This window comes from Danio rerio, chromosome 20, assembly GCF_052040795.2.
Source record: "Danio rerio strain M-AB ecotype USA chromosome 20, GRCz13ab, whole genome shotgun sequence".
Classification (NCBI taxonomy): domain Eukaryota; kingdom Metazoa; phylum Chordata; class Actinopteri; order Cypriniformes; family Danionidae; genus Danio; species Danio rerio.
In genome coordinates, this window is record NC_141040.1 from 5,280,001 (window position 1) to 5,303,446 (window position 23,446).

Here is a 23,446-nt window from a genome sequence, read left to right on the forward strand (position 1 = left end):
TTATGCAGAATTGGCAGGATGGATTAAATTAGAAGACAGCCAAAACGTGTCTCTCCTGTCTTCACCACAGGCTGGCGTTCAAGTGACGTCAGTCACCCTTGACCTCAATTCCGGTTTTTAGAAATTAACTTCTAAATGTAAATTTATACATCTATAACTTTTTTTTACATGCCCAAATGTTGTGCATTAGGTAAGGTAAGAAAATAAAACATAAATACATATATTCTGACAAATAAAAAAAATAAACTCTTAATTACATGTCAAAATAAAACAATATTTAATACTCAAAAATTTGAGTGGGTTACATTACCATATAAACTTGAAAAATCTGCAGGCACAATGAGAGCCAATGAAAACACAGGTGAAAACGCTTAGGTTTTGCTAGTTTCATCCATTTTCATTTGACTATTTAATCTGCTGAATGTTGTTAGTGAAAGTCTCAATTGTATAATAATATTAAAATGATGTCATATGTTCAACAACAGAGATTAAACGATGCATTAAAACATTTCTAAGTGTCGGTGTTGTCATTTTTCTCTTGAAAAACTGTATTTATTTCTTGGTCCTATGAAATGTTGTACTTGTGACACGCATACAGTTGAAGTCAGAATGATTAGCCCCCCTGTTTATTTTTTCCCCCCAATTTCTGTTTAACGGAGAGAGGATTGTTTTTTCACCACATTTCTAAACATAATAGTTTTAATAACTAATTTCTAATAACTTGTATTTATTATTATTCATTTATTTATTTTTTCTTTCAGAGGATATGTTTGTTTATAATTCATATATTTAATTTATTTTATTTTTAGGGGATAGTGGAAAAATAAGAATAATAAAACAATCTGTAATTTTTCCTATGTTGTATTGTATACTTTGATGTATTGTCTTGTTAAACACCAATAATAAAAAAATAATAATAATAAAATACAAACTTAGTATAACTTTAAACATGTAGTTAAACCCGAGTAACTACTGACACGCTAGTGTTGATCTGTGAACGAGCAATTTACCCTGTTACCATCAGGGGGCACAGTGGAGTTCACAGTTGCACATTTAGCAAATGTAAATCATTTAGGTAATCCTAACAGACCTAAAATAGTAAATGCTTAGTATGATTTACAAACAGACATTTTTTTTAATGGTCATGTTCCTTCGTTTAGAGTGTATGTAAACTTCTGGTTTCAACTGTATGTATGAAGGGCTCCATGTTCATAATTAAACTGACCTGAATCAACAATGCCACAATAATGACACTACTGTCATCAGTGGAGCTGCTTTATAGCCACAAACTTAAAAAAATGATATTGCTATTAATTTATGAGAGGCATTTTGAAACAATAACAGTTATTTTCTAGTTTCTTGTATTATTGTGTTGCTGAAAAACAACAACTAGTGTAAAAAGCACTACATGTGAATATTAAAAGCAATAGTCTTTTATTGATAAATCAATTGGTTCAACTTTTACAATGTTTCCTTTACATCTTTGCCTTAAAATTCCACTCGATGTCTCCAGCAGTCATGCAGTCCTGTTATTTTTAACACTGAAGACAGGATGGACCTCAGAGGTTTTACACAATGAAACAGCACAGGGCATTGGTTGCAAATAAAAACCCATGCACAAAAGAGGCAGCACATGCCAGAAATATTATCATGGCTTTGTGGTTAGACCATTTCTCAAGAGAGAGGGCACTTTTTATTCTGTATAGAACCTGCTTCCAACTCTTTTCATTAATAACAGTAGCAACGTATTATAAGTGAGACATCAGACGCACATTTAATCCTCCTCAGGAGGATCTATATCCAGACCTTTTTCAATATTTAGGATTGATGTTTAGTTCCATATCAAACAGCAGGCCTTTCAGACACATGAGGGCATATGTGTTTCATTTAAACATAACTTGTGTTAAATGATGCTGACAGGCACTGACAGATTAGCCAGTGATTGAGAATGTATTATAATATAAGTGAATGACTTACCCCAAACTGTCAGGCCAGAGAATCCTCTGCAGCACAAAGGATCAGATCAGGCAAGAAAATCTGACAATCCCTCGCCCTCATGTCATTCCAATCCCTTGAGACCTTTCATCGATGTCGCCAGAAAGCAAATTATTTTAGATGAAATCAGAGAGCTCCCTCATCCTCCATAGACAGCAACAATCGCGAGATCATAAAACGCATGGTCAGTGCCTTTCTATGCTTAGGGCGAGTGTCCACCAAAGCATTTTCCCGAGCTGAGCTTCTTTTATTATTGTCAATTAAAAGTGTGCTTTAATATTTAGCTGTGCAAAAATGCTTAGGGCAGGTGTCCACTGAAGTGTTTTTGTGCTGTAGAAATGCAGGCTAAGATTTGTTTTGTTTGTTTGTTTTCAATGGAAGCACAGCATTTTTTAAATGGCGGCAGTGTAGCCAGGCACTGAACGTGCATTTCTAAAAATGCTCAGCTGTGAGCACTTTTCTTAAAGTAATGGCTGGGGGGTAAAGGCTGAAGGTGGATTTACCCTGCTTTGAATGAACTCTTGGAACTTTGGTTCCTGTTCTGGATTTTAAATGTCTTGGGATTATTGCTGTGTATGGAGGATGAGAGAGCTCTCAGATGTCATCTAAAATATCGAAATTTGTCTTCTGAGGCTGAACAGGTGTTCCAGAAGATTGAAAGGACACAACGGTGCGTAGCAGAATACTCATTTTTGGGTGAACTAGTCCTTTAAATGGCATGAAATTGCAAGATAAGTGCAGTTTTCTTACCAGGTATTACATTAGGAGAAGACAATGAGTCCACTTTTTATGCAAGACACACAAACCTTCTTGAATGTAAACGTTGGCCTCATTTACCATGGTTATTATCTGCCACGCATCAATGTGGACACCAAAACAGCAGTGCAAAGGCTTTCAGGAGGATTAGATCTGTAGGTCACCCCTACATGGGGTCAAAGTAAACAAACTAGGTCTTTTAACATTCGGTTAGCACATTGATTTCAGTCATAACAGTTGTCTTGATTTGTAATGGGTCAGTTAAAAGGTACACATGAAGTGTCACTATAATCAATGACATGACAAAATAACAATAGGGGCTGTAACTATCGCTTCGGATGCATCATGACGTGGGTCATTCTTCATTTGTGGTGGCGAGTGTCATCGCTCTACAGCTGAAATAAGCTTTGAATACCAATACATCATGAAATGTTTATATTCTCTAGGGCAGTGGTTCTCAAACCTTTTTCATCAAGTATCACCTCAGAAAAAAATTGTCTCTCCAAGTACCACCATAATGAGCAGTATTGAAATACAGTAGCGTAGTAGGCCCGGTAAAGCAGCTACAACTCTGCACAGTTCAAAAACGTGGCAAATTAATTTCTATTATTAAGAATATTTATTATTGTCAGCCACTTTAAAAATTATAAATAGTCTAAACATTAACACTGTACTGTGCTTATAGGTAAAAAAAAAAAAAAAACAACTAAAAACGTTAATATTTAAAATTAAAATGTGCTTTTAAAAGTAAAAAAATGGTAGATTACTGTTCTTAAAAAGTAAAAAAAAATCTGTTGTACTTAAATGTAAAGTATTAACATATAGTAGAACCAGACATATAGATAGTCTGGTTGTCTCAAGGTTTTTTTTTCTTCACTCCCATCAGGTGAAGTTTTTTTTCCCTCTCCGCTGTCGCCACTGCCTCGCATGGTTCAGGATTGGTAGAGCTACGCATCGATGAATTTGCTCTTCAGTGTTTGAACTCTCAGTAATGATTAAATCACACTGAACTGAGCTAAACTGAACTGAACTGAACTTAAACACTAAAACCTGAACCACACTGTTCCAGTTACTATGACCATTTATGTGAAGCTGCTTTGACACAATCTACATTGTAAAAGCGCTATGCAAATAAAGCTGAATTGAATTGAATAGTAGCCAATTCATTAAAACCTGGGGATGTTGCTTGGACCTCATAAACTATATGTCATCACATTGATGTATAAATCATTTTTGATAATTTTTTCAATATATGTACCATACGACATATTTAATTCCTTCACGTACCACTAGAAGGAAGCTCGCGTACCACTAGTGGTACACGTACCACAGTTTGAGAACCACTGCTCTAGGGCACAAACTATTTGTGCACTTTTAAATAGATAATTCACTTCAAAATAAAATAATGCGCTTTCTATTTTCTCACACTTGAATGGAAAAAAGCAGCCATTGACGTATATAGTAGCAAGCAACACAAATACTATGGAAGTGACTGGTTGCTGCTTTCCAACATTCTTTAGTAAACCTTCCATTGTGTTCAAAACAGGTTTTGAACAAGTGAATAAGGGTTTCATTTCTGGGCAGACTACCCCTTTAAGCCTCTATTGGGATGTACTGTATTATATTAAGTTTAAATGTATAACAATACATTTTATTTTAAAAAAAAGTGCTTTTATAAAATCTTCCTCTCATTTGCCACCCCAATTAAAAATGACCAATGTAAATGTACACTCACCAGCCACTTTATTAAGTACACCTTACTCAGACCTGCCAACATTTGTCTCTGAAAATCCAGGAAACCAGGTGGTAGGGGTGGACGTGCAGTGGTGGGGATGTCTAGGTGGGTGTACCCGTGACGTTCCAAGGGGTATGTTACGGGTGAAATTACGGGAGTTTTCCAGGAGAAATAACAAACCGAGTCTCCAGGGAAAAACGGGAGTGTTGGCAGGTATGCTTACTAGTACCGGTGCCTTCAGAACTGCCTTAATCCTTCATGACATATATTCAACAAGGTACTGGACCCAAAGTGTGGCAAGAAAATATCTCCCACACCATTACACCGCAGCCTGAACCATTGATTCAAAGCAGGATGGATCCATGCTTACTCTTAATTCTGATCCTGCCATGCGAATGTGGCAGCAGGAATCGAGACTTAGCTGATAGGAATGGCACCCAGTGTGGTCTTTTGCTGCTGTAGCTCATCTGCCTCAAGGTTGGACGTGCGTTCAGAGATGTTCTTCTGCATACCTCAGTTGGAACGAGTAGATATTTGAGTTAATGTTGCCTTTCTATCAGCTTGAACAAGTCTGGCCATTCTCCTCTGACCTCTGGCATCAACAAGGCATTTGCTGCCGCTCACTGGATATTTTCTCTTTTTTTAGACCATTTTCTGTAAACCCTTCAGATGGTTGTGCGTGAAAATCCTACAGTTTCTGAAATACAGTACTTAGAACAGCCCGTCTGATACCAACAACCATGCCACCCCATTCTGATGCACGGTTTGAACTGCTGATCGTCTTGACCATGTCTACATGCCTAAGTGAGGTTTATTTATAAACAAATTTCGAGAGGATCACGTGCTTATGATTGTTCACAGCTGTTCCAACTTTAGCTAACGACTGATTATCCTATCAGATGATCCTTAACTCACTATAAATAACCAGACTTTTCTCATCTCAATATCTTCGTCTTGAAGAAACCCCCCCCACCCAACCCTACTATCCCTCCTTTCAAACGGGCGTCACGGTGGCCAGCGATTAGCGCTGTTGCCTCACAGCAAGAATGCCCCTGGTTTAATTCCTTTCCAAACCAGACGGCATTTCTGTTTGCTCGTTCTCCCCGTGGTCGCGTGGGTTTTCCCCGGGTCCTCCGGTTTCCTCCCACAGTTCAAAAACAAGCACTCTAAACAATTAATCCAAATACTTTAGCTAAACTCTGAGTACACCTTTCAGCATCCGTATCTGACACTTAGCTACAACAAGCAAGAGGGGGAGTCATCGAGATCTACCTGAGCTCAAACTCCCCTCTCGCCTTGCAACAGGAGGGAGCCCAGGGCTCGAGGATCTTATAAGCTCAGGGCTCTCTCCCGGGACAGCACGCCAAACTAGCTTTATTATCAATCATCAGCTAAGTGTGAACTCTTGAAATGCATTGAGTTGCTGCCACGTGAGTGGCTGATTAGAAACTTGCATTAACGAGCAGTTGGACAGGTGTACTTAATAAAGTAGCTAGTGAGTGTACATATCCATGTACAAGTATCTGAGGACCTGAGAGACTGGATTGTCAAGCATGCACAGCACACTGTTTTAACATTTGATATCTTTAACATACAAAGTTTATGTACTGTAGGTTGTAATTGGCATCCTTTTTATACAAAAACTGAAAGACATAATTAGCATGTGTTGTGTCTCCGTTGCATTGTCTGTCAAGAAACCTCATACTGTTGAGTTGTAAAAACAACCTCTAGAAAAAGTAAAAACACTTAAAAAGACAATATAATAAACTGATTTAAAACCTTTATACATATCTTACATCGTCTTATAGATTATTGTCTGCACAAACTGGATGCTATAACATCTGCTATTGCTCACTTTGCAAGTTTGATGGACTCAGCTTTTATGACGTTGACGTAATTAAAAAAAAAAGAGGTAAAAGAAAACAGAAGAGGCAAGCTTTACCAAACATGACTAGCTGCCAGACTTCTTGATCCTCAACCCGAATGATATCATCCTTTGTGGTTCTCCTCTGAGTCTACATATGGCCACATTGGTCCCGGATTGGTGCAAAAGCTCATCGAAGATGCACCATTATGGCCGAAACCATGATTCAATCCAAAACCATTATGTCAACAAAGAAAAGTATATAATTACTAGTTAATAATGTTAGTTTAATGTGATTATTGCTTTGAACGTTCACTGAAAGGAAAATCTGAAAACTGGTGTGCAGTGATCCAACGTCAATGGCACGATTGGGTCCAAATGATCTGACATGGAAGAAGGTGGAGCGTTTGTGTCGCCTAAGCATTTTGGTCCTGCATGGAGGATGAGGAGATGTTCTCGCTATAGAGGAGCTTTGAACTGATTCCCAGAGAGTTGCTGTCGGAGGGACGGCTTTGTTCCTGTTGCGTCGCCCAGCTTTCTCCACACCACCTGGAAACAAATGGGAAAAAGCCACTAAACAGTTCAGCCATTTTACATGCTGTGTGTCAGTCACTTAGATATTTACATTTGATGCCACCTATGCTGTTGTTTTCTATTGGGGGGGGGGGGGGGGTTGCTTGGGGTCTTAAGCTCCTAATGTATTGTCAAAAGCCCCTGATCTTTTGTAATATGTTGCACTAAAAACAAAACGGTTGTAAAACAATAATTTTGTTATCCAAGTACTTAAAATGACCACATACATTACGCACATTCAATTCAATGCAGCTTTTGTTTCGGGTATTTAAATAGTCAGCAGTTCAGTTCCTGTTTAGTCCCTGTTTCTACCGGCAGGTGGGAGTAGGACTGTTGTTACACAGCAACCGTTAAAAAAAATCCTGCCACTGCACTGTCATCATTCATTCCTTATTTTGAGGGGCTGAAGCTGATGAGGTAATAATACAGCTGTTTCACGAAACTGATTAGTTATAATTATTTTTTTTTATATATAAAGTATCAATCAATACTTGTTTTTATCATTTAATATTTTAAATATTTGTTTTGCTTATTATTACATAATTTAATCGAAAACATACAATTTTTAAGAGAAGGTTTGTCCCCAAACCCCATGCCTAAACCCACCATTCGAAAAAGTTTCTGTGTTTGGACAACAGTTCATCTTTTAAAACAAGCTCTGCATCTTTTAAACACAAAAAATAAAAATAAATAAGATTGCTGAGTATTTTCAATTACCATAACCCCAAAATACACTGCTATTTGTCAAGTGTGTTTAGCTAAATGCTACTTCGACCCACAGAAAACAAACGAAAGCCAGCACAAACATCCATTCATCCAAATCTCTCATGAAGGGTGTCCACAATGGTGTTGACGAGTCCAGGATTCTCCAGGTGAGTCACGTACAGAGGTGTTATTGTGCTCCAAGCTGGATTCCCTCGTTCCCACATTCCAGTGTGGGGCCCAACAAACAGATCAAACTATATCGGCTCACTCTATCAAGAGCTCAGATCTCTGTGTACCAACCTGTCCATTAACTGACCTCTCCATGAACTCCACCCAGTTGTTAACGCTTCAAGCTCTACAGAATGATCCATGGAAATGAACTACATGGGCGCAAAGTCTGAAGCGCAGGGCGCAAAAGCATTAAGGGCGTATCCAAATTCACTTTTGCTATTTTAAGACCAAGGGCCCTATCATACACCCGGCACAGTGTGGCGCAAGGCGTGACGCAGTAGTCTTTTGGTAGTTTTGGTAGTTGCGCTACGCTGTTTAAATAGCAAATGCATTAGCGCGCATTTGTGCGCCCATAGGCGTTCTGGTCTAAAAAGGAAGGCGTTCTGAGGCGCACTGCTGGTGCGTTGCTATTTTGAGAAACTATAATAGATTTTTCATTAGACCAAAACTAACCTGGTCTAAACTCCGGTGCAGAGTTGCGCCTCGCTTACACACTGCTTAATACGCACAAGAGAGCAATAGGCAAATATCTTTACATATGAAAAATTTAAATATTAAGGATATAATAAGAATAGATATAAGATATAAATATAAAGGATTAAAATATTACAAAACATATTATTTTCTAGCCTACATAAATATGAAAAATCACTGCTTTTATGTCTTCTTCATCTCAGGAGGCTTTTTCAGTTCATTCATAACAATTTGCTTTTGTATAATGTTATTATTATTAGCAGTATTATTTATTATATCCATATTTATATTTGTTTTATTAAAAACAAGCTTAGATTTGCCCACCTGTCAGGTTTTAGACCATATGGGGCACAGCATGTGTTTTAGGATATAACTCAGGTTTTTGAGCACACTTTGTCATTATTGTTCATTTATTCGTTTGCTGGAAATTAGAACTGAATTTAGAAATAGTTTTGAAACGAATATTTGCGCTTAACAAACAAAAGTATTTATTTATAGACTAATTGATGTCTGTGCGTAAAGGTTTCCCTATCTAAGAGCGAAAGTGAAAGTGATCCATTATCTCTCATTCTCACGCAGTAGATGCTCTGTTTAACAGTTTTCTGTTAATAAACTGTGAACTGTTTGCTTGTGAAATGCTCATTTTTTCCACATAGACTTACTTTGCGTCCTGTAAATAGCGAATGCGCTCTTGGCGCGACGCAGCTGGCTCTTAAAGGGAATGGGAGATGAGACTGTAATTGGTTTATTCTCAAAACACACCTATAACTCATTAAGAAAATAAGCTCAACCCTTTTAGACCATGCGCCGAAGCGCAAGACAGATTTCCCGTCCTTAAATTAGCAAAAACGCGTCCTGACACGCCCTAAAAGTGTTTGCGCCCTGCGTTTTGCGCATGGACCGTCAAAATAGAGCCCCAAGACCAGCGGCGCATGGTCTAACAGGGTTGAGCTTATTCTCTTAATGTGTTATAGGTGTGTTTTGAGAGTAAACCAATCAGAGTCTCATCTCCTATTCCCTTTAAGAGTCAGTTGTGTCGCGCCATGGCGCATTTGCTATTTACATGGCGGACTTTGTAAGTGGAAAAACTGAACAAGCAAACAGCATCTGAAGTGTGAGAATGAGCCTTTACTTTCACTTTCTCTCTTTTGTGGAACAGCACAAAACTGTTCTGGGGTGTGTTTCCCAAACAACGGCAAAACTAGTGGCTAAACTATCACAGTACGATGCATCTTTTGGGAAAAGAACGATGTAGTGATCAGCGTTTCCCCAAAACTGTAGTTTCTCTGTCGCAGATCATTCTCTTGAACCACGTTTGTTATAACATGAAACACCCATAATGATGCTCTAAACGGGGTGGAGTAACAACTTCCTGAAAGAAAATGACCATCATTTTTTGGTATAGACCATTTCGATGTGGTGATGTCATTGGCCCATGAACATTTCCTGCTTGTTATTAAACTATTTCATAACTGCAAGAAGAGGCACGGCACTTCAATCCTAGCTTAATGTTAATGCAGCTCTCATAACATTATTTATCAATATGTGGCTATTTGGATTCTCGGGAGCTATAGACATTAAAACTGTCAAACAGGAAATATGTTGGGACAATTGTTTTTGTTTACACCCCTTAAAAATGTTCAAAAAAATATATTGTTTTACATAAACACTCACTTAAAAATAATCCAATAGTAGTTTTAGTAAAATCAAGCACAAGTTTTCTAGATTAACTGATATATATGTAAAAGGCACATATAGAGCCAAGGTTTCCTTTACAAATATGATTGAGAATATTCCATATTCTATTCTAAATCATAAAACTACTTAGCTAACAATCTCATATATAAATCATATAAATTGTTAAAGGTTGTAATTTACAGTAAGATGTTTATTAAGTAATAATAATAATAATTATTATTATTATTGGGCGACACATGGTGCAGTAGGTAGTGCTGTCGCCTCACAGCAAGAAGGTTGCTGATTCGAGCCGTGGCTGGGTCAGTTGGGGTTTCTGTAAGGAGTTTGCATGTTCTCCCCACGTTCGCACATGTTTCCTCTGGGTGCTTTGTATTTTGCGCTATATTACTTTTGACCTACCTTTTGTTGTGTTTTCTTGATGAAACATAAATTAAGTGTTACTTCTTGTTGTCAATTTTTCAATTGTCAATTAATCTATTTTAAATACAAAGGCACTTTTATAATGATTAATAAATGTATGTGCATTTCCATGAAGTCATGTTTTGTTATAACCATTTTTTCAGACTTTTGACATTGATGAATACTCCGATTTCGACCTCTGAATTGAGACTTTGAGAACTCTTGTAATAAGATCTACGACAACAGTTACTATAATGCTGTGTTCACACCAGACACTTTTCACGTGTAAATAGAACATTATGAGTTTACTTGCTTTATTCGCGTTGTTGGAGAAAAGAATATTCTTATTTATTATTTTTGTTACCTTTTCTTTTCATTAAACAATTGTATTTGTATTCCTTAATGTTATATATATTAACCAAACTTCTTCTCAAGTGTGATATGCCTTGGATACTAATGAAGCATTTTTGCAGAAGTAGCAGATGGAAATGCAAAGGCCTGATTGTCTAAAATTCACTTGAGCTCTGCAGCAAAATGTCCTGTGAGCGGAGCAGAGATGAGTTGAAATTGAACACTGAATTTGCAGTTGAGAAGTCTTGTACTTTTGACATTGTGAAGAGAATTAGTAGAAAAAGAGGACGTATGTATGGGTGCGGCCAATGGAGGAATGGAGAATGGTTGACAAGTGACGAATTTCACTAAACTCCACCTGTTAATATCAGCTGAGTATAAAAGTGTGAATCATGAAATGAAAGTTGTTGCGCACCTCCTAAATGTAATTCTTGCATTACATTGGGGATATTAGAATTGAACATGAATGCAATTATAGGGCAATATTCCAACAGAACAAGAAATTCACTTCACAATGACACAAATTTGCCATGTTTGTGTGGTTTAGGAAGGCTGAAAAACAGTGTATATTAGTTTGGCGCCATGTCTGAGTGCACTTGAACAAAATTTGCGTTGACTTAACATGCAAATCACTCACTCTTGATGCTTGATCCAATTCTGGTTTGAACGCAGCATAATAGGATCAGTAATGTTTTTAGTAGGACCAACTGACAGAGGGAAGTCCCAAATTTGTTTTAGAAAGAACTATCACTATCGAAAGTGGAGAAAAATTCACTTACATTGCACATTTCCCGCACTATGGCTTTCTCTTTCTCACTCAGGTCTTCCACACTTTCTTCTGGAAGCTGTTTTTCCAGATTATCATGGACCTCCAAAACCTGTTAAAACATGGGCAAGAGCATTTTGTTTTTGAAACCAGACAACACATTCATCAAGTGTCGCAAAACAAGGACAAATCTAATACAAAAATCATGCATATTTCAATCCTATGGACACAAACCTCACTGATTCCCACATCTTTGAGCTTCAGTTTATTATATTCAGTGTGTTCTATGTACACTAGGTACACATTCATCAGTATTTAAATGTACTGTATGGACATAATGATATGAAAATATTATATATGTTCCAATGTCTTTTAGGTTTTTGAAGGGGTGGTCAACCACAATATTGTACTTTAAACTTTAGTTGATGTGTAATGTATCTTGGTCAACATAAACAACAAGTAAAGTTCAATGCAACAAGAGACATTGGCTGCGTCCGAAACCGCATACTTCCATACTATACAGTACACAAAAATCAGAAGTACCCGAATGACTTGCTACTTCCGGCGAGATTCTAGAGTGCGCATCCCATGCATGCTGGGCTATCCCATGATGCCCCGCGAGAAAATTCATGAATGAGTGTAAAGTGACGCAACTGACGCCGGTAGGTCACGTGACCATGAAAAATTGGCGGATGTAGTATGTCCGAATTCCATTCATACTTTTCAATTACATACTGTATAGAACATACTTTTCTAACGGCTGAGTAGTATGTTTGAATTCAAATGCAATACCTACTAGGGATGTAACGGTATCAGAATTTCACAGTACGGTAATACCTCGGTATGAATGTCACGGTACGGTATTTATTGAATCATTTACAGGAAAAAACAAAACTTATGAAAATACTCCAAAAAAGTGCCAAAAGTGTCAATGACATACAAATTAGCCATCTATCTGTAAGCTTTGAAACAGGAACTTCAATTTTAATAACAAAAAAATATTAAACCATGTAAAAAAATTAAGTTTCAATTTAGTATTGTTGAAAACTCACAATTCAACATTTAATCAATCACTCACTTAGATAGAGATGGGTTTAAAGGAAAATTATCATATAAATATAATCTGGTAAAAGCTGGTATCTCTGGGTATTTACAATGTCCCCTGCAACAGAAAAAAACCCTCTCATTTGGGACTGAGGTTTCTGGGACAAGAGAGATATGACTTGGCCCAGGTTGACAGCAGTGGGTAACGTTGTGCATTGTCTTTCCCCCACTTGAGAGGACAAACCATGATCAGAACGCGTGCGACAACACAGCTGATAAGAACTCGCGCGACAACACCGCTATTCAGTACGCGCGCGACAACACAGCTGATAAGAACTTACGCGACAACACCGCTATTCAGTACGCGCGGCGAAAACACCCGCTTTAGGATTTTCCAGCTCTTTTTCATCCCCGCTTCTAGCAGCACACTCCATTTCCGCATTACTGGATCTGTAGCGACATCAGACCGCAAGGGATGATGGCCAAGCCTGGGCTGATGGGAATTGTAGTTTCTGCTACCTCCCGTTCGCTTCATTCGCCTGAGCAAATTTTCTCAGAAGACCTATAGTTTTACCGAGTCATGCGACTACGGTAATATCGAAAAAAATTTATATTGCGGTATGACGGTATTTACAATACCGTTACATCCCTAGTACCTACTAGTAGGCAGTTTCGGATGCAGCCATTGGCTTTTACAGAGTTAGCTTACCAAAGCCTTCAGCGAACAACTTGGCGACTACAAAAAAATTAATCCAGGCTTTTGAGATCACAAGGGCTTCCGGTTACGTGCATTCACCATGCACACACCCTTTGCAGCTAAGGGGCGTAGCCAGAGGTGCTGTAATGTTATAGCAGAGAAAGGTAAAATGCCATCCAAATGCTGCTATTTCCACAGAGCTCGTTTTTGTATTTGGGCTTTCAAAGGACACGACACAGACAGAAATGCTAAAAATGGAATTTAATTATGTTCCAGAGAATTATAAAAAAGATATAGCTAGCATCTGACACATCTCTCCCAGTTCAGTGCTGGATTCGGCTTAAAACTCCTGCAACTGACGAAGCTTTGGATTGTGAGCCACAACCTGTAAGTATTTTTATTTGTTAAAATTAATATATTACATGCAGTTTCTAGCATAAATGGTATGTTGTAGTGAGGACGTAAACAAGGATGTGAACAACAGGAAATGCTGTTTGGCACCGCTAACAGTTTAGCTACAAATCCATATTTATCAGTCTAACCGCTGTGAACACCCACAATCTTCACCAGCTCTGCAGTCTCTCTCTATGCGGCTGCTTTTCGTGCATTCTACATATCAAATAACAAACTTGCAAAAAATATGAGAACGCTTTATATTACTTACACATGTTTATTCTGAATATATGTGAAAGACATTTGTCAGATTTTATATTAGAGAGCAGGCGTGAGGCTCAGCTGTGTGCTCTTCATTTTCTGTCTGATTCAGGCAGCTAACACTGCTAACAGCTGCTCTGACTGAACAGTTTACACAGCGCAAAAGCGCACGCTTGTAGGGGCGTGACGTGAAGCCAATCCACGAATCACAGCAAATTATGTTAGCTGACCAATCAGAGCCTCTTAAAGGCGGGCCTTTCGAAGGATCTAGGAAATGTGACAGTCGTTTTCATGTTAGCTGTGTAGCTGTATTTAATCAAAGTAAGATGCATAAAAAATGATGTGATTTTCTACGAGTGAAGCATGAGCACACAGCGAACACAACCTTATAAACACAACTAATCCTTAAAAATACACTGTGGACCACCCCTTTAAAGATACAATACTGACTTTACCGTTTTTGTTTTTAAATTTCCAGCCAACCTTAAATAAAAAATAAAGACTTTCTACAGAAGAACATAATAGGAAATCCTGTTGAGTATTTCCTTGCTCTGTTAAACATCCCATTTAAAGGGCCATGAAACCCCCCGTTTCAGCAGGGTGTTTTCACACCTCTAGTTTGGAAAAAGTCAGGAAAGTGGGTGTGTCTAGCTCTGTTTGGGTGGGAGTGTCGGGGGAGGGAAAATGGGCAGGGTTTGAATAAAAATGGGAGTTGCCATTTGGGCATGCGCCGAGGACAGAGGAAATACAAACACACACACACACACAGGGGAGAAAGACAGTGTGTTTAATGACGGTGAAATGTTTGATACCGCACGTCGTATTGGAGAAAAAAAGCCTCTGGATTTCTCTGTAAAATACGACGAAAATTCAACACGTCGGTTGGCAAAAGATTGCTTACAGTGTTCACGTGTTTACACTTAGAGAGCAGCATTTAAAGCAGATTTTTCAATATTGTAGTGATATCAACGTACTGTAAACTAGAACTTAGAAATCATTTTGACTAAGGTCTGTCTTTAAACACTGAAAGAGTTCAGCTGACCATACGAACTATAACTTTGCCATCTGAATGAACAAAGAAAGGGCACTGATCGCACACACTTACCGAATCTGTAGACAGGATAATCACCACATACTGGAGCTGCGTCTTTTTTAAAGGAGACGAGCAGCAAATCCGGATTTCACCATTGATGAGAAATGCTCTCGAGTAAAAAAATGTTCCAAACAAACGCATTTCTAGTACACGAATCCACACGTGAGTCTAGCAGCGCGCTCATAGAGAGAAGATGGAAACAAAACCTTCACATTATGAAAGCAACACTGGCGACTCGTATCTCCAAACAATTCTTATTCTTTTCCACAACTTTTGGCAACACGAAGTGTATTGTCTTTCTGCCGTCTTTCAGGTATGGTCTAAGAAAGCTAGCATGCATATTAATGAAGTTGCAGCGCATACATAATGGCGCGCGCTGATTGGTTTGAACCGAGCCATACTCATGAATGAACGCAACACACTCAGAGATGTAATACGGGACACTCTGGCACAGACGCCCAGTCTGCACACTGGAATACACGCTAAGATCTCATGGCCGTGACGCAGCTTTAAGAACTCGTTTCAAACCGGAAGTACGAATTTGCTCGAAATAACGCAAAAACAACCAATTTTCACTTTTTAGTGAGATATATGTGTCCTAATAGTGTTTTTAGCAGTGTGGGACACGTATACGACTGTCAACAGCTCAAAAAATGTGTTTTGGTGTTTCGTGACCCTTTAACAGGAGGGCTGATCAGTTAGTGTTTTGTTTGTGTGTGTACCTTCATTGCATGAACCACAGCTTCAGGTTTCTGTGCAGATGAGATAAATCCAGTGGAGGGAGAAGATTCACTGGTCTGCAGCCTTCCAGTGCCCTGAAGAGAAGAGCAACACATGGAGGGGTCAGTTTGCTTCTGACCAACATGGTAAAGCACGTTGTTTTATTTTTGGATATGTAGAAAATGGGAGTGAATAAATACACTACCATGTGGTGAGTGGGAGTGTATACACTCCCATGTAGATTTTTGAGAAAATGTGAACATCATCATTAATTCAGTTTCGCAAAGAAATGAAACCATTAATAAATTAAATTAGCCTTTAATTATCTAATGCACGAGTAACCATCTGCTAATCTCGCAGTACAAACGAAAGAGTGCAGCAGTGTGCTGGTCATGTGCGATCTCTTTGTTCGGACCACACCGACTGAAAGTGACACCAGATATCTATAAACACAAAAGGTCAAGTGGAATAAAATCGACGTTTGACCTGTTTTCTCGAAGGAGACGCAGAGTCAAAACAGTTTAAAGTAATTCAATTTAAGCTCTGCAAAGACTTTTAGCTGACAACAGCAAGATTTTCATGCAAGCATATAGAACATACTGAGACTTCCTGTGCACTGGCTGACTGCTGCATGTTAAAAGGCGCGCTTGCATTTTTCCATTTATTCATTGGATTTTTTTTTTCAGCAGAGAGCTCTGCTCATTTTTTTCAAGGAAACATGAAAAGAAATAAGTTTGTGCCTCTAGTTCTGTGCAGGAAAAGCCTATAGCACTATACAATAGATGAAAGATTTGATGTACCAATGAGTCTTCTCTTCACGTTGTTACTGAATAAAGTCAAACTGATTAAGCCAACCCAGACTCATTGCAAATACGAGCCTTAAAGGTGCAGTAGGTGATTGTCTTCAGAAACATGGGTTGTTGTGCTGGTTGAAAGTCTCTTCACATTCTAATAGTAATGATTAAAGTAAATGATCTACTTAGAGAAACTTGTTCATGCTTTTATCAGCAGTAGGGTGGATTACTGTAACGGCCTCCTCACTGGCCTTCCTAAAAAGACAGTCAGACAGTTGCAGATCATCCAGAACGCTGCAGCCACAATTCTGACCAGAACCAGATAATCAGAGCACATCTGTCCTCAGGTCTTTACACTGGCTGCCGGTTACATTCAGAATAGATTTTAAAGTATTATTACTGGTCTATAAATCACTAAATGGCCTAGGACCTTAATACATTACAGATATGCTCACTGAATACAAACCCAACAGATCACTCAGATCTTTAGGATCATATAAACTAGAAGTTCCAAGAGTTCAGTCAAAGCAGGGTGAATCAGCTTTCAAGCCACTACGCCCCCCGCTGCTGGAATCAGCTTCCAGAAATGATCAGATGTGCTCCAACATTAGGCATGTTCATATCAAGACTGAAAACACATCTGTTTAGCTGTGCCTTTACTGAATGAGCACTGTGCTGCGTCCAACAGATTGCACTATTATGTTTTTCTCTTCTTCTTCATTCTTTTATATCACATTTTACCTGTTTTTATGTTTTTAACTCATTTTTATTAATTGTTTTAATTTTTATTTTACTTGTTTCTTTTATTCTTGTTTATGCAAAGCACTTTCAATTGCCACTGTGTATGAAATGTGCTATATAAATAAACTTGCCTTGCCTTACATGTATTTATATGCAGATCATTTACTTTAATTCCCATAATTCTGATAAGCAGCCCAAATTGTCTGTCAACAAATGTAGATTTGTACATCTTTGCACCCCTGTTCTCGTAGACGGATCCACCGTTTACACAAGCATGCCTGTTCACATGCACACATCATGGAGAGAGAGAGAGAGAGCGGTAAAAACAAATGCTGAATCAAAACTTTTAAAAGTCTTGAATCAATATTGGAGTTACTTTTGCACGCTGGAGGAAGAACCACACCATGGCTGAAGTATATCTTTTAGACAGGTAATTCATTCATTTATCAGCTTTTTAAGTAGTGACGTGTTTGTGACGTATGTAATATTGTTTCCGGGTCCAGGCCGCCATTCAATTGAATGGAGAAATCATTCGTTTATAGGGATGTAGAGGTATCAGAATTTCACGGTACGGTAATACCTCGGTATGAATGTCACGGTACGGTATTTATTGAATCATTTACAGGAAAAAACAAAACTTATGAAAATACTCCAAAAAAGTGCCAAAAGTGTCAATGACATACAAATTAGCCATCTATCTGTAAGCTTTGAAACAAGAACTTCAATTTTAATAACAAAAAAATATTAAACCATGTTAAAAAAAATAAAGTTTCAATTTAGTATTGTTGAAAACTCATCACATTCAACATTTAATCACTCACTCACTTAGATAGAGATGGGTTTAAAGGAAAATGATCATATAAATATAATCTGGTAAAAGCTGGTATCTCTGGGTATTTACAATGTCCCCTGCAACAGAAAAAACTCCTCTCATTTGGGACTGAGGTTTCTGGGACAGAGATATGACTTGGCCCAGGTTGACAGCAGTGGGTAACGTTGTGCATTGTCTTTCCCCCACTTGAGAGGACAAACCATGATCAGAACGCGTGCGACAACACAGCTGATAAGAACTCGCGCGACAACACCGCTATTCAGTACGCGCGTGGCGAAAACACCTGCTTTAGGGTTTTCCAGCTCTTTTTCATCCCCGCTTCTAGCAGCACACTCCATTTCCGCATTACTGGATCTGTAGCGACAACAGACCGCAAGGGATTATGGCCAAGCCTGGGCTGATGGGAATTGTAGTTTCCGGTACCTCCCGTTCGCTTCATTCGCCTGAGCAAATTTTCTCAGAAGACCTATAGTTTTACCGAGTCATGCGACTACGGTAATATCGAAAAAAATTAATAATGCGGTATGACGGTATTTAGAATACCGTTACATCCCTATTCGTTTATGATCACTTTTTATTGATATCACACATTAAAGTTAATTTTATATAAAGTCATAGTGTACACAACAATCTCTGGGCTTGCTGCATAACAAATACCAAAATTTGAACAATTTATAAAACAATGAATTACTTTCTGGCCATCGGATATTAGGCATGGACATATATATTGCGATCGTGACTTTCGAAAGTATTAAATCGCTTTGTAAATGTTTATTATTACCATTTCATGAATCACCCCATTCAGTTGAATAGAGCGTTTGGACTCGGAAGCCGCTCCGTGTGACGTCACACTTAACAAGCGGATTCATTTTCTTGTCGGCTTAGTCCCTTTATTAATCTGGGGTCACCACAGTGGAATGAACCACCAACTTATCTAGCGTGTTTTTACGCAGCGGATGCCCTTTCAGCCGCAACCCATCTCTGGGAAACATCCACAAACACTCACTCACACATTTTAGACAATTTAGCCTACCCAATTCACCTGTACCGCATGTCTTTGGACTGTGGGGGAAACACACAAATTATATAAGCTACGTTTAGGAGTGACGTATATTTATGTTCATACATAAAGTGAACTATTGGAAAAAAAACACCTCTACAAACATTATATATTGTAGTTCCCCATATGCGAAAGAACTTCTTTACATTTGCTGGAATGAACACTGAACAGGAATGAAATAAAGTAACTATCAAACAGACATGAACAATGGTGGCATTCACTGGAGGAGATCACTCACATTCAGCAGGGCTTCCTGTCTCTGCGGGAGGGAAGACAGCTGTGATTCTGAGTGGTAGAGGGTCATGCCCTTCCGCAGGGCGCGCAGGTCTCCTGGATTATACTGTTCAATGACACAAGAGGGAGAGAGAGAGACACATTATAACTCAATACATTAAATTAATCAACAAAAAGTTAGTGAAATAAAGTTGTCGTAAGAAATCAAAGCCAGTTTAAGGAAACATCGCAGAGAGAAACTGAGAATCCATGCTTCAGTCAAAAGAGAGTAAAAAAAATCTCCTGTTTATTCACAACTGGCTAGCTCTTGGCTATTCACTATTTTAAAAAATGTAAAAAATGTGAGTAGCTATTGATACGTATCTTTGAAAAACCTATTTAGAGATTAAGGGCCCTATCATACACCCGGCGCAATGTGGCGCAAGGCGTGACGCAGTAGTCTTTTGGTAGTTTCAGCTTGGCACAAGAGTCGTTTTGAGGCGTTGCGCTACGCTGTTTAATTAGCAAATGCATTAGCGCTCATTTGTGCGCCCATAGGCATTCTGGTCTAAAAAGGAAGGCGTTCTGAGGCGGACCGCTGGCGCGTTGCTATTTTGAGAAACTATAATAGATTTTTCATTAGACCAAAACAAACCCGGTCTAAACTCCGGCGCAGAGTTGCACCTCGCTTACACACTGCTTAATACGCACAAGAGAGCAATAGGCAAATATCTTTATATATGAAAAAATTTAAATATTAAGGATATATATAGGATATAATAAGAATAGATATAGAATATAAATATAAATGATTAAAATATTACAAAACATATTATTTTCTAGCCTACATAAATATGAAAAATCACTGCTTTTATGTCTTCTTCATCTCAGGAGGCTTTTTCAGTTCATTCATAACAATTTGCTTTTGTATAATGTTATTATTATTAGCAGTATTATTTATTATATCCATATTTATATTTGTTTTATTTAAAACAAGCTTAGATTTGCCCACCTGTCAGGTTTTAGACCATATGGGGCATGGCAGGTGTATTTGGAAATAACTCAGTATTTTGACCACATTTTGTTATTATTGTTCATTTATTCGTTTGCTAGAAATTAGAACTGAATTTAGAAATAATTTTGAAACAAATCTTTGCGCTTAACAAACGAAATTAATTATTTATAGGCTAATTGATGTCTGTGCGTAAAGGTTTCCCTATCCAAGAGCGAAAGTGAATGTAGTTCCATTATCTCTCATTCTCACGCAGTAGATGCTCTGTTTAACAGTTTTCTGTTAAAAAACTGTTAACTGTTTGCTTGTGAAATGCTCATTTTTTCCACTTAGACTTACTTTGCGTCCTGTAAATAGCGAATGCGCTCTTGGCGCGACGCAGCTGGCTCTTAAAGGGAATGGGAGATGAGACTCTGATTGGTTTATTCTCAAAACATACCTATAACTCATTAAGAAAATAAACTCAACCCTTTTAGACCATGCGCCACACTGCAAGGCAGATTTCCCGTCCTTAAATTAGCAAAAACGCGTCCTGACACGCCCTGAAAGCATTTGCGCCCTGCGTTTTGCGCTCTGCGCATGGACCGTCAAAATAGAGCCCTAAGGCTTTTTCCCATTCACTCAAATAATATCCGCAACATCTTGGGTCAAAAACAAGCGGCAACCTCCCGCTCTTACCACTTACGGAAGTAACTGAAACTGCAATTCATCGAAATTCCACTAGTCCTGGCTCCATACGGAGTGGATTTCAATTGAGCCCACTGTTAGAATGGCCAACTACACTGTAAAAAGTAGAAACTTAAACAAATTACTTTGACTTGTTACAATTAAATGAAGTTAGACAAACTTAATTTATAACAGTTTTCAGTAATAAATTAAGTTATTTGTTTAAGGTGTAGTAAGTTATTTATGGCAAGTATAAGTATTGTTCACTATCAATAATAAGAAATACTTGTATTTGCCACAAGACATTAAAGTACTATTTTTATATTAAGAAGGGAAGGGAATTATTTTTACTTTAATAAAAGTACTGTTTACTATTATTATTATATTTACAATATTGCATTGAATGATTTGTACTGTACTGTATGTACTGTTCCATTCTTGTTTTCTAAAATAAATGACTAAAACCTGTTACACCTAAAATAACTCATTACATTTTTTACTGAAAACTTAAGTTTGTCAAACTTAATTCATTTAATTGTAACAAGTCGAAGTAATTTAAGTTTTCACTTTTTACAGTGTATACAACAGAAAAAAGGGTGTTTACACCCTGCTACATAGAACAATTTTGGGGCATATAGCTAATATTACCCTTCATGACAACTGTGAGGGGGGTGAATTTTTTTATAACTCATCCGTTTCCTTTATATTAGGTTATATTAAGTCTGCATAATTAAGGGCGTGGCCACTTGAGTGACAGCTAAGTCTCGCTGGTCACTTCACCTCAGCTGACTCCGGCAGATTAGCCGCTGATGTCGACACGTTCTTCATAATTTCGTTTTGTTTTTTGTGGCTTTACACAGTCAGATGCCTTTTGGAATTATTTCCTACAATTATCAGATGATATGGCATGCTGTGTGCACTTAATTGTGCTCACAAACCATTCACGTGGCCTCTGTTTCCCAAAAGGTCAGGCAGCAGGACATCAAATGCTGAATATAAGCAGGAGCGGTCGGGTTCAGACTAAAACCTGACGCGAATTTTAGAAATGAAGTCCTGCGCAGATCTGTATTTCCAAGTTTTCCTGTGTAACAGCATTACTACAGCAAACTCACACAGGTTCCTGCCTTATTTCTTTCTTCTCTAGGTATTCTTGTTCAGAATCTCTTCATGCTGCTATAATGGAGACCCCGACAGGCTGCAGCTGCCAGCATCTCCAACCACCAGTGATCCTAAAAACATGTTCAATGACTGCCTATTGTTTTCTGAATGCATGTGATCACTGTAGGATAGGCCTATAAATAACCACGTCACTCTCTTCCAGGAGAGAAATTGTGTTTTTGGGTGGCTGCAAGGAAGATGTGAACTTCATATAAGCACGCCGCAAACCTAAACATACTGTATCACCCGATAACCATCCATGGTATTTAGGACACCTTGATACAAGGCTGGTGTACTTGTACAGACAAGAATATTTTTTGTTAGTACGCATGTTATATAGTATTTTTTATTTGATAAAGAATGTTGATTTACCTTACCAGAAAATGAGTGTTTGGTGGAGGATGCTTAAGATAAACTATATTTACAAAAGTTTTGGGACATCTGTCTTTACATGTACATGAACTTTAATGTCATCCAAGTTTTAATCCGTAGTGTTTAATATGCTGGCTCACCCTTTGCAGATAAAACAGCTTCAGCTTTTCTGGGAAGGCTTTCCACATGGTTTAGGAGTGTGTTTATGACCGTTCACTAATGTCAGACAAGAAGGCTTGGCTCTCAGTCAAATATGAAATTCAGGTGTTAAAGAAAGCTCATCAGATTACATCATATCCCATCCTCCTTTTGATTGATTTCAAATCCTTCCCCTAAAAGCTTAGTATGGGGTACCTTTGGCAAAGACCAACAGATTTAACCTTTAATTTGTTCCTATGCTTCTGATTTGCTAAATCTGAACGGGAAGAGGTATTTGCTGTCAATACATCAGTATTTCTCAACCACGTTCCTGGAGGACCCCCAGCTCTGCACATTGTCTCCTTAACCAAACACACCTGATTCATATCATCAGCCTATTGGCACAGACCTGTAATGTGTGTGACAGACAAAGGAGACATCAAGATCATGCAGTGCTGGTGGTCCTCCAAGAACCTGGTTGAGAAACACTGGTATACATGGTGTAGCTTTGCCCCAACTTGGCTGTCAGAGAGACTATACTCTCCCTGGCTGTACAGATCTTAGTAATTAAGTCAGCAAATACCCCTTTAGGAAAAAGAAGTATACTTAAGTAAAGGTCAAGTATAAAAGTTTACTTTATTAAGTATACTTATATCAATATCTATCTCCCAGCCCAGAAAAATACACTGCAGTGACAAAAGCTGC

At 38.2% G+C, this 23,446-nt stretch overlaps 1 protein-coding gene across 3 annotated transcripts in view; it reads right to left on the minus strand.

The window, feature by feature from the left end:
* Nucleotides 1-6,054: 6,054 nt before the first annotated feature.
* Nucleotides 6,055-23,446, minus strand: part of ccdc85cb (coiled-coil domain containing 85C, b) — a 74,299-nt gene continuing 56,907 nt past the window's right edge. Inside the window, exons 3-6 of one of the 3 annotated variants that reach the window (XM_087296602.1) lie at nt 19,421-19,522; nt 15,758-15,850; nt 11,561-11,659; nt 6,055-6,899 (exon numbers count right to left, since the gene is read on the minus strand). In XM_087296602.1, coding sequence (XP_087152728.1) covers nt 6,810-6,899; nt 11,561-11,659; nt 15,758-15,850; nt 19,421-19,522 — 384 coding nt within the window. In that variant the 3' untranslated portion in view covers nt 6,055-6,809. 3 annotated transcript variants of the gene reach the window in all.